The sequence below is a fragment of the Malus sylvestris genome, chromosome 4 (assembly GCF_916048215.2).
Source record: "Malus sylvestris chromosome 4, drMalSylv7.2, whole genome shotgun sequence".
Taxonomy (NCBI): domain Eukaryota; kingdom Viridiplantae; phylum Streptophyta; class Magnoliopsida; order Rosales; family Rosaceae; genus Malus; species Malus sylvestris.
In genome coordinates, this window is record NC_062263.1 from 17541705 (window position 1) to 17553086 (window position 11382).

An 11382-nucleotide genomic window follows, 5' to 3' on the forward strand; every position below is an offset into this window, starting at 1 on the left:
GTTCAATTGCCTATAGTCAATGCATAATCTGAGAGTTCCATCTTTCTTCCTCACAAATAATACTGGAGCTCCCCAAGGTGACGAACTAGGTTGAATGAAACCTTTATCAAGTAATTCTTGCAACTGAATTTTCAATTATCTCAACTCAGCAGGGGCCATTCTATAAGGAGTTAGAGATATAGGGTCAGTACCTGGAAGCAAATCAATAGAGAATTCCACCTCTCTGTCTGGCGGCAGCCCCGACAAATCATCAGGAAATACATCCGGATAATGTCTGACCACACCAACTTCTTCTATACTAGGAGAAACAACATCATTTAACACCACATGTGCTAAATATCCCTGACAACCCTTCGATAATAATTTCATTGCTCTTATGGCAGAAATAACACCATGTCTCACCCCACTTCTTTCGCCCACAAAAGTAACCTCGGGTAGTCCAGAACGATAAAAAGTAACTGATTTACCATAACAATCAATATGGGCACGATTATAATGCAACCAATCAGCCCCTAGAATCACATCAAAATCCACAATATCTAACGGAATAAGATCAGCTGGCATAACTATGCCCTCTACCATCACTGGACACCCAAGATACACACTATCAACATGACATTTATCTCTTCTAGGCATGGCAAACTCTAAATCAAATCCTAGAGGTGAAGGGTGAGGTTGAGTCATTTGAGCAAACGTATGAGAAATCACAGAATGCGTAGCACCATAATCAATCAAAACCTTAGCAAAATGACCAAGAACATTTAACGTACCCATGATCAAGTCCAGATGGTTCTGAGCCTCTTGCAGTGAGATGTGATTAACACGCCATTGAGCTTGCTGTCGTCCACCACAACCTCTACTGCCTTGATTACCTTGCCCCTGGGGAGCACGTCCCTGGCCTGACTAACTAGGCTGCCTAGATGATCCTGCACCACCAGTGGCAACTTCCCCCTGACGGGGCTGACCTCCCTGATGCCACTGAGATCCACCAGCTGGCATAGATGAATAAGAAGAATAACCCCCAAAGTCCTGAGAATACCCTGCCTGAGGATAAGGCTCCTAGGGATACTGATAAGGTCCGGAAGCATACGGAGCAGCATCCCCTGGTAGTGGTAAGCAACACCACGACCCGACTGGCCATAACTACCCGGTCCAAAGCTCTGCTGAATCGGCGCTGGAGGTGGCATAGTCTGCTGCGGTCTCTGCTGACCCTGGGGACACTGAGAAGCCCGATGTCCCATTTGCCCACAAGTAAAACAAGCACCACTACCTCTCCTACACTCACCATGATGACGAAAATTACAACGGCGGCACCACGGAGCGCCAGAACCACCAGCACTACCAGAATCCCTTTGCCTCTGAAATCTAGGCCCACCAGAAAATCTACCACCACCTCTCCTCGGGCCAATAATACTATATCCACCACTAGAAGAACTCGAACTCGTCCCACTCTTCTTAAAATTCTGCGTCTTGCGAGGTCCTGGAATAGAGATACCTTTACCTTTATCATCCTTCTTCTGACCATCATTCTTGTCCTCGTCATCCTCACTCTTACTGGGAAGATTATCAGAGTCCTCCATCCTAACCAAAATCTCAAAAAACTCATGATAATCGGCGCAGAGAAGTGCACTGGCAAAAGTCCGCCACTTTTTCTTAGATCCCAACTTGAAACGTCGAAGCATCTCTCCCTGATTACCAGCTGTATTAGGGTCATAACGAGACAAATCAGTAAACTTTCTGTAGTACTCATGAGCTGTCATATTCTTCTGTTTCAATCGAGTAAATTCCTGTTTCTTGCGATCAATATACTCTGGGGGGACAAATCTTTTCTTGAAATTATCTTTAAATACTTCCCAATTAGATGCCATAGCTGGGGACATAAACTGCGTCTGATTCCTCCACCAACCTGCCGGCTCTCGACCCAAAAACCAGGTAGTGGTCTCAACCCATCTATCAGCCGGAAAGTTCCCCTGACTTTGCATCACCTGAAATGTCTTTTCAATATGATCTAGCCATTTCTCTGCCCCCTCGTGACCTTCATTACCCATAAAACGATCCAGTTTCAAATTGTACATGGTTTCCAGGGGTGTCCTCTGAGGTGGGGGAGGAGGACGAATTACATTCTGAAAAGCCTGAGCCATTGCTTCCCCCAACTGAACGATATCTGGGAAATTAGGGTCAGGAGTACGGCGGGACTCCCTACGCTCTCTACGGGGCGGCATAATTCTGACAGAAAACATCAAAAGATCATTAAAGCATTAACAATTATACAGGACTGCAACCTAGGCTCTGATACCAAACTGACACACCCCGACCCAGAGGATCAAGGCGTGCTGGCCGTCACGTGAGCGTGACGTAACCAAAAGTGCGACACGGAAGCAAGATATAACAGAATATGAAGGAATTCAAACCAATCTCTAGTAGAGCCACCTACTAGAATAAAATGATGAGTTATAAGGTAAACACATAAATTCAGAGCATAGGTTTAAGTGCAGTCAAGTAGGACCAAAATAAAATACATCACCCGCAGGTGAGTCCTACATGCAGAACGTCTGTCAGAATGCCGAAAAAAGACCTCGAGAGCCACCAACCGCTAACTAGAACCTGGAGGGGCGCAAAACAAAGATGAGTGGGTCAGTAAAATCAAAGATTTTCCAAAACATTTCATTTAAAACATTTCTAACCCCTCACCGTAAAACCTGTATACTTTCCCAGAAAAATAGTATATAAACATATATATACACATATCATCAAAACTCAGCTCATATCCATCCATATAACATCTCAGAAATAATATGCCACGCCATGCCAAATATAATCAGAAATGCATCAATATCAATCAGGTGAAATAATAAATCAACCAGAGACCCTACAATGGTCCTGTACGGCTGATTCTAAAGCTCAACATCCCACTCAGCCGGAGTCACCACAGTGACCTATACGGCCCTGCCGGAGTCACCAACTGTGACCTGTACGGCACTACACTGCACATCACTCGGAACTACGTATAGTAGTCTGTACGATGAAAGGTGTATAAATACGCTCTAGTGCTTCTCTCATCAATCATCAGCGCGCATAACTAAGGTCACCCACTAGTCGGAATCACATCTAGTGATCTATACGACTAGCATGTCGGAACCCTCACATGGTCTGTACGACATCCACCTACTTGGATCCAAGACGAGCATGCGGTGTGGTGAATAATAATATAAGCACTAACACCTAGGGTGCAGGTTATGAGCTTTCAATGCAATTCTCATAAAATAACTCATCTGAATAATATAAAAACTCACATGTGCGTCCACCGCGTCAATTAACATATATATGCATCCATTATCAAACTAAATATCTCAACATTTGCATGCATGGCAATTTAAATCATAATTTTCATATAAACGCATTTTCTGGGAAAACCAGTTGTATATAGGTAATACGAAAACAAAACTGCCCACTCACTGCTAAGTCGATGGGTCGTAACCCCCGTGACATCCCTGGATGCGCTCGTCCTCGGGATAAGTGTCACCTATATGCGAAACAACTATAAAAACGTTAATTTAAACACATAACCAACAATTCGAAATAACTTCTCATACGATGCTGAATTTGGGTATATGAATATACCACATCGACCTACTCGACGTCACGAACGTTGAGAAATTTTTAAATAAAATTTTGGAGGCCGTACGCCCCCCCAACGCGCCAGGACAGGCACGGGGACACGCGTCCCCACGCGCATCATCCCCAACCTTGGTTCGCCGGACTGGTTTTTCCGGCGGCCGGTTTCCGGCCAAACTTTAAACGCCTTGTTCTCCTTCGTTTCTCAACCATTTTCTTCGTATTTTATACCAAAATGAAGCCCCAAACATGTAGAGTCACGATACACTATTTTTAAGCTCTAAAAACAACTAAATCTCACCGGAAAAATCCAAGCAAAACCGGCCAAACTCAACCCTCATGATCCCGACGTCCAAATCCTTCAAACGAAGCACTCCGAGCTTCCTTGGGACCTCACTAAGCTCACTATAAGCTTAGAATTCCCTGAAATACAACATTTCACGTGTGCATGAACAGTGACCAAAAATGGGGGGTTCGGGTTCACATGAAATCGAAGGTTCCACGTCCTAAAACTAGCACCAATCAACTCAAAACATCACGAGGATGAAGATTCTTACCTTGTTTACTTCGATCCACAGAGTTTTGGGGGGTTTTGGGTGTGGCCGTACAATATGGGTGAGAGAGAGAGAGAGTGTCGAGATGGAGGAGAGAGAGAAAGCTACGGGATAGAGAGAGGGTAAAGGTTTAGATGGTCCCTTCAATCCACACCATCCATCATCTAAATCCCTAACCAAAATTAACAAAAACCAAATTTAATAATCCAACTCATCTTATTTATTTTCTTCCAAAACATATCTAAGGTTAAACCAAATAATGTCACACACATACCTTAATACCCGCTAAGGGTAAATCCGTCATTTCACGTCCATAATAAGAAAATCCCGGGACGGGCTGTGACAAGATGATCATGTTTTCAAAAAAGAAAATTTAAAAAATGAAATTCAGTAAGAAGAATAAAACATAAATGACAATCGACGGTTAAATATAAATTTAAGGTTTATGGATTATAGTGTTGATTTCGAAGCTGACCCCTTCATCAAAGTTATAAAGCTTGTCACTATGAGTGATTGTATATATATTTTTTTACATTTCTTTTACACTTCTACAATAATTATTATTAATTTTATTAATTTTGCCGTCAAATAAAAACATTATTCATGAGGGTTTGGAGGATTTTAAAAATCTAAACGATAATGTAAGTGTAACCATTATCTACTCGTGGAGGAATAATGATAAATCACAAGTGTTTATATATTCTTTCACATTTTTCATACTTGTATGTATGTCTTCTTCTTGCTATACAAATACTATACTAGTTTATTTTAATTTTGGACAACAACATGTTAAGTAAAATTTATCCTAATAATGATAATAAGGAACTTTCATAATAAAATTTATCCTAATAATTATAATAAATCTTTTAGTAATTAAACTTTAAAATTATCAAAATAATTTTTTTCTTAATGGGTCGAAATGGGTTACCCACGTGTATACCCGTTACGAACTCGTTATTAATGGGTCACCCGATAATAACCCGATTAGTTATCGTGTTGACTCAAAATCTGTTATTTTTGTGTTGTGTCAGAAACTGCCGGGTCTAATCAGCATGATCATAAAACACAAAATACCAATAGACACGTAAAGCCTATATTATGATAAGTTTTTGTGTGTATTTGAAACGTCAATATATATTAGTACTACATACTTGATACTTCGTATTACACACAAGTTCTTTTTAGTAACACTCTACCATAAAGTATAAATTCGCCATGCACTTATATTATTAACTGTAAGGTTTTTTTTTTTTTAAGAGTAATGTTATTCATATCATGTTTTTATGTTACATTTTTATACCACTTTAGTTGACATCTGATGTGGACAATCACATCATTTGAAAAATTTGCAAAACCCAAAGAAATGAAGGGGAAAGACTCCTCGTATACCACAATCATTATTTAATTAACTAATTTTTCTTAATTATTAATATATTAAATAATAAACTAAATTTAAAAATCTAATTAATTCAAATGATGTGATTGTCCACATCAAATACCACCTAAGATGGTATGAAAATATAATATAAAAATATAGTATGAATAACATTATTCTTTTTCTAAACTACTCCTATAGCTATACGTTTCACTTGTTACGTGTGCCCTAGTGATAACCAAACCCTAAACCACTGCTGCATGCACACGTTGTCTTTTACAAATTACTATGAACTGTAAAGGCATCATCTTCAATAATTATTGGTCTTCTTACTTTAAGTAAACCCACCAACGTTGACGGGCGGCCGGATAACTTTGACGAACGGTCAAACCATACGATTACGTAGTTTTCTGTGCACTGTCCAATTTCAGAAGGAGTCACAAAGCTACTATTCATGTGATCCAGCAGCATAAATTCGAGTTAAAAAATAACAAAACAGAAAATATCAAAAGCAAAAGGAAATTATCCTAAAAAAGGTTAAAATAACGCATACAGGATAAAACAACAGAAACAACGAAAACATGCAAATATATAAATAATTCGAAGTTTGCTCTTCGTTCTGTCGCTTTCAGACATGCAAATACAATGCTGGGCCCCATCCGAAAAAAACTAAATATGATCTCTCTCTAGCTAAAGCTAGTTGAGAGTTGAGACCACATTTGCCTGCTGCATCCAGAGGCAGAGCCACAGAGATCCAGCTCCCCCATCATCCTTATCGATCCTTCAGCAAGCATGCGGTCCCCAGCTGACTTTGAATTCATCAACTCGGTGTCCTGATTCAGACTGAGTTTGAATATGTCAACATGAACATTGAGTTTTCGAGAATGACTTACTACACGGCGTTAGCCAGTATTCCGAACTAATACTGCAATGAAATATGCATGAGGACTTACATACAACATTATATTATTCGTCAAGGGAACCATGGTGGTGTCCGTAATGGTGCATATCTTAGTCCTTCCCTGAGTTTTCTGATTAGGACTCTAGTGGTTGCGAGTGAATTGGCTCATTGAAGATGCAAACTTGGCTAGATCTTGTGGAAAAAATATTTGCCTATTGGTATGGGATAACTGATCAATATGTTCTCCTCCTCCTGCTCCTCCCATGCCCAAAAAGTCCCTAGTTAGACTGTTTTGATGATCAATACTTCCGATATTGCTCGGACCCCGTTGAATAGTATTCATTAGCTGCTCAAGTGTAGTAGCACTGGTATTTGATGATGAACTTGTTAATGAACTCAAATTTGCACTACCACCACCTGATTGATGTGCATTTTGTACAACTTGATGAAGCTCGTTCGATCGATTTTGGTTCAAATTCGAGAAGCCCCTGGAAGAAGATGATGAGGACATTACATTTACACCCAAGCTGCTGCCTTGGTTGTTGCTGCTTCTAGTCGAACCCAATTGAGCTGCTTTTTGTAAAAGTGCTGTGGCTGACATTGGGGCAGCCGGTGGCTTGGACACGCCGCTGCCCACCAAATTACTATTTTTCCCAATGAGCTTACTAGTCCCGCTTTCTTGACCCGGTGACAAAGAGAGATTTGCACCACTTGTTGAAGCTCCAAAAGTTGGCATGGAATTAGATGAGCCAAAAAGATTGACATTGTTGGAAGCCGATGGCATTTGCACCATTTCAGGAAAAGCATTAGAGCTTGATGATGTTACATAAAGCGGATGATTAGGATTTGCTTGCATATCATCTATCAGATTAACCTGATTAGAATTACTGGTTGCCTGCTGATTCAACCAAAGTGATAATCTTGGCTTCTCATGTTGATGAAGCTGATCTAAGCCATTGAAATCTTGCCTCATCAAACCTTGCCCATACTGCATGGAAATTTGAGACGCATCTTGAACTACTGCTTGACTATTGTTCATCATTGGATTGTTTAACATTGCATCATTTCCAAAGTTGAGATTTGTATGAACTCCAGTAACTGATGAAGTAGTGAGCCTAGCACTCTCTTCAGTTAGGGCATCACAAAATGCTCTGTGTGTGATGAAGCTATCTTTCCTGTTTAAATTAAGGGAAATTTCAAGTAAAAAAAAAAATAAAAAATGAAACCCCATTTATTACCCAATCATATAATATTGTTGCATTAACTTCAAACCCTATAACTCATTAAACCCTATACACATTGATGAGCATTAAATTCATCTACAACATAAGCAAACATTTAAATTACTCAAAAAAAGAAAAAACTTGGATATTAAGAAGATATGTTACCTGGAAAAGAGGGTTCCACAGTCACACTTGTACTCTCTAGTCCCACAGGTCTTGGAGTGAGCTTTCCAATCCGATTGGACAGCATATTTCTTCGAACACTTCTCACACTTCCACTTTTTCTCTCCATGTTTTCTGCTGAAATGCTTCTTTATTCCGGTGAGGTCTCCAAGAGCTCTCGACGGGTCATGGTGGACGCAGGTCTTCTCGGGGCAAATATAAACCTTCTTCTTCACCTCCTTGTTCAGTCGCTGCTTGAGCTTCCAGGGAAGGTTGTGACCCCTTCTGTGAAGCTGCAAATTCTGGTCTCTCTGGAAACCCTTGTTGCATATTTCGCAGACGAACCGGTTTGTTGCCATTAGGGTTGTCGGAGATAGGGCAATAACCTCAGCATCTGGATCTGTTGAGACAAAGTATGAAACAATAAATTGAGAACAAACCCACCAAGATTAGTACTAGTAAATTGAATATATGATTGTATGGCTTCTGCGGCCGCCCGGAGAATGAAAAGGATAAGTTGGGAAAAATGAAATGGAGGTAACTTGCTTGCCTGGTGTTCCCGGGAGATTTCTCTTTTTTTTGGCGACGGCGTTAGGAGGATTGGGTTTTAGGCCGCCGCTAGGGTTATCATTTAGTTGATGATCTTGAGCAAACCCGTCAATGGCGGATGACATATTAATCGAAAAACCATCACCGGACATCTTTTGCATATCTCTTTTTGTAGTTTAGTCGTTCACAAAAGATCAAAAATAGACTAGTTTTGGAAAGGCTCTAATTAAGGAGGCTAAAAGAAGAACAAAAAAAACAAGTGTTTTGTGTTTAGACACACACTCCAATCGATTCTGCCAAAACCCAAGTCAGGTTGTTTTTTTTAGTAGCACTGTAAATTACAAAAACCCTCTCACAAAAATATAGGACGCTAGAGGTTGATGATGATCTGGTTTTTGCCTCTGTCTGTTTGATTTTCTAAGAGAAAAAACCAAAAACCATGATGCCTAAAAGAGAATATATCATCTTTTATATTTTCCTGGCTAAGCTCTGTCTCTCTTTCTCTATTTTTCTTCTATGCAGTCATAGTCTTACGCGTATAAGTCTCCTTTATCCTCAAAGTCCGTCAGCCATATATTTTGATGGGCCACCACCCTCTCTCTCTCACTCTCTCTCTCTTTCTCTCTCTCTGAGACAGTAGAGTCATACTGAGAGCAATTTACATGAAATAATTTTATCATTATTATGTTTTTTGAGTAATGCTAGATAAATTAAAAATTTAAACTAAATAATGTATCATTAATAAAAACTAGCATTTGCTTACACATTTTGTGTGTAGAAACATATTTTTTTTAGAAAATGAGAAGGAGAGAGGGAGAGAGTGGGAGAGAGAGAATGTGGGGAAAGTGGGAGGTTTTTGTTTTTGAATTTTTTTTTAATTTTAAATATTAAAGATATTTTAACATCACATGTAGGTGAGGTTTCAATAAAAACAGTAAAATTTAGATCTATGAAATTACATTATTGCCCAACATTTTTTTTGTAATAGAAGACTAAGTTGTCTTTTCACCTTCTTTTGATTGACAAAAAAAAATTCATTAATTAATAAAGATAAATACGTTAATTAATATTTAAATAATACATTATCATAAAAAATAAAAAACTTTATTTTACTAAAACTTGATGTAATAGTAAACTCGCTCTACCTAAGTTTTCTTTACACACACGTACACAAAAGTGGAAGTGTGTGAGAGGCAGAGTCATGAGCTTGCTTTAGCTAGGGGGTGCAAGTGAAAGCAGAATGTGTGGGGTAGTGTGCATTTTGTTGTTTTCTCCTTTTCTGAGCTCAAACCCCAATTATGTTTACAAATACATAATTAGTTAAAGGGTTACTCTAATTGAAAATGATTTTGAAGCTAGAGATCGAATAAAAAAAGGTAATTTATTGACCCAAAAAAAAAAGAATAAATAAGGTAATTCTCAGAAAGTTACTTGCCTTTTACGAGACTTTCGAATTTGATCAGCTTTAAAATGATTATTGCTATAATTAAAGTTGGACTCAAATAAATTAATAATTAAGCCGATATATATCAGACATGAGTGTGAAAATGTGTGCGTGAATAATTTTGGGGTTCCCGAGGCATTTGAAAGGACCGTCCGTGATACCTCTGTCTGAGTTTTCTCTGTGGGAAAAAGAGGGGACCCAGAATGCTGGGACTGTGATGCATGATCGATGCATGCATGCTGCACCATCCATCATCATCATGATAATGATCATGATCGTGATCGTATAAGCTGTCATGCTGATAGTACTGATCATCTACCAGACTTACTGTATTTTTAGGTATGGTACCAGGTCACTACTGGAGAATGCAGGCCATATATTTCGATGAATTAAAATCTTGGAAAATGTTAGGATCATCCCACGCGCAGGCGTCTAGATTAATAGTACTTCTCTAAAACCTTCTCTTAATATCTTATGATTATAAGTTATAACTCACTATAATCTATTTTGGCCGCGATTAACTGCATGAAATATTTGTCTACTTAGAGTTAAAATCTTTTATTAATATTTAATTGATTAATAAAAGATTTTAACTCTACTTAGAGTTAAAATCTTTTATTAATATTTAATTGATTATGGACACATCAATTAGTAATGAACTCACTAAATTACTTTCCTCACATAAATTAGTTTCCTCACATGCTTGGTATATAATCTAATCCTTAAGCTATTATGTATAGAGATCGGGAAGAGGATCAATGATGAATTACAATTGGTTTTGACTTGAACGCACCAGACGCGCGAGTTACGGTCTACTTCTGCATTAATGCAGTTTCAAAATGTTAAATAAATAATAATCTTTAAAGATGCATGACTGAAAAAATAAAATGTTCGAACACAAGATCGGATCGGAACAGCATAATGTAGTCATGGTCAATTTGATTAAGTCCTTGAGGTTTTGATTAACGCAATTGAATCTTAGTGTTTGTACGAAGTATAGCCAAATTTAGTCCAATCTTATATACCTTTTTAATTATCCAATCGTTTCATGTTTATATTTAGTTAGTAGCCTAAAATAATGTTAACCACTCTTCTGAGTCAACTTCATTAAATTTCTCATAATTTGAACCGATCATTTTTTAGGTTATCGCTAAAAGATCATCTCTACAAAATTCACTAAAATCGAAAATTGTTTAGTTTTCTAACTACGGTATGATAGACAAACAGTGTTGTCAATATGAAATGCTCACCATAACAAATAAGAAGGATTAAACGATTTCTAATTGATAGAACTTTACAAGATAATCCATGAGTGATGACCTAAAAACTGAACGGCTCGTGTCATGAAATTACTTGGTAGAGTATGTCTAGATAAATAGTTAACGTTACTAATTGGTTAACACTTGAGTTGTCATGAGTATATATTAACTTCTCAATCAGACCTCTATGCTGTATAAGGAGTGAATTAGATTGCATGCAACCCTCTAAGACCATATTAATAATAGGGAGACTTTAGATGCGGTCCTTAGCTATGAATATTCTTTGATTGAAACTGCCAC

At 38.3% G+C, this 11382-nt stretch overlaps 1 protein-coding gene across 2 annotated transcripts; it reads right to left on the minus strand.

The window, feature by feature from the left end:
- Positions 1-6047: 6047 nt before the first annotated feature.
- Positions 6048-8885, minus strand: LOC126619749 (zinc finger protein JACKDAW). Of its 2 annotated transcripts, XR_007622137.1 has the most exons (4): positions 8381-8885; positions 7834-8230; positions 6498-7620; positions 6048-6387 (listed from the first exon to the last, which is right to left on the minus strand). XR_007622137.1 is itself a non-coding variant. In XM_050288163.1 (3 exons), the coding sequence occupies exons 1-3, from the start codon at positions 8538-8540 to the stop codon at positions 6588-6590; spliced, it is 1590 nt and encodes a 529-aa protein (XP_050144120.1). In that variant the 5' UTR covers positions 8541-8885; the 3' UTR covers positions 6048-6587. The 2 variants fall into 2 exon arrangements, 1 of the variants encoding a protein (XP_050144120.1); XM_050288163.1 differs by having other exon boundaries at positions 6048-7620.
- Between the last annotated feature and the right edge of the window lie 2497 nt (positions 8886-11382).

Excerpts from the sequence above, each read along its gene's own strand:
- LOC126619749 (XM_050288163.1), bottom strand. The coding sequence starts at position 8,540 with ATGCAAAAGATGTCCGGTGATGGTTTTTCGATTAATATGTCATCCGCC. Across the intron at positions 8,231-8,380 it reads AAATCTCCCGGGAACACCAG|ATCCAGATGCTGAGGTTATT; the intron begins GCAAGCAAGTTA and ends TTGTCTCAACAG. Across the intron at positions 7,621-7,833 it reads TGTGGAACCCTCTTTTCCAG|GAAAGATAGCTTCATCACAC; the intron begins GTAACATATCTT and ends TAATTTAAACAG.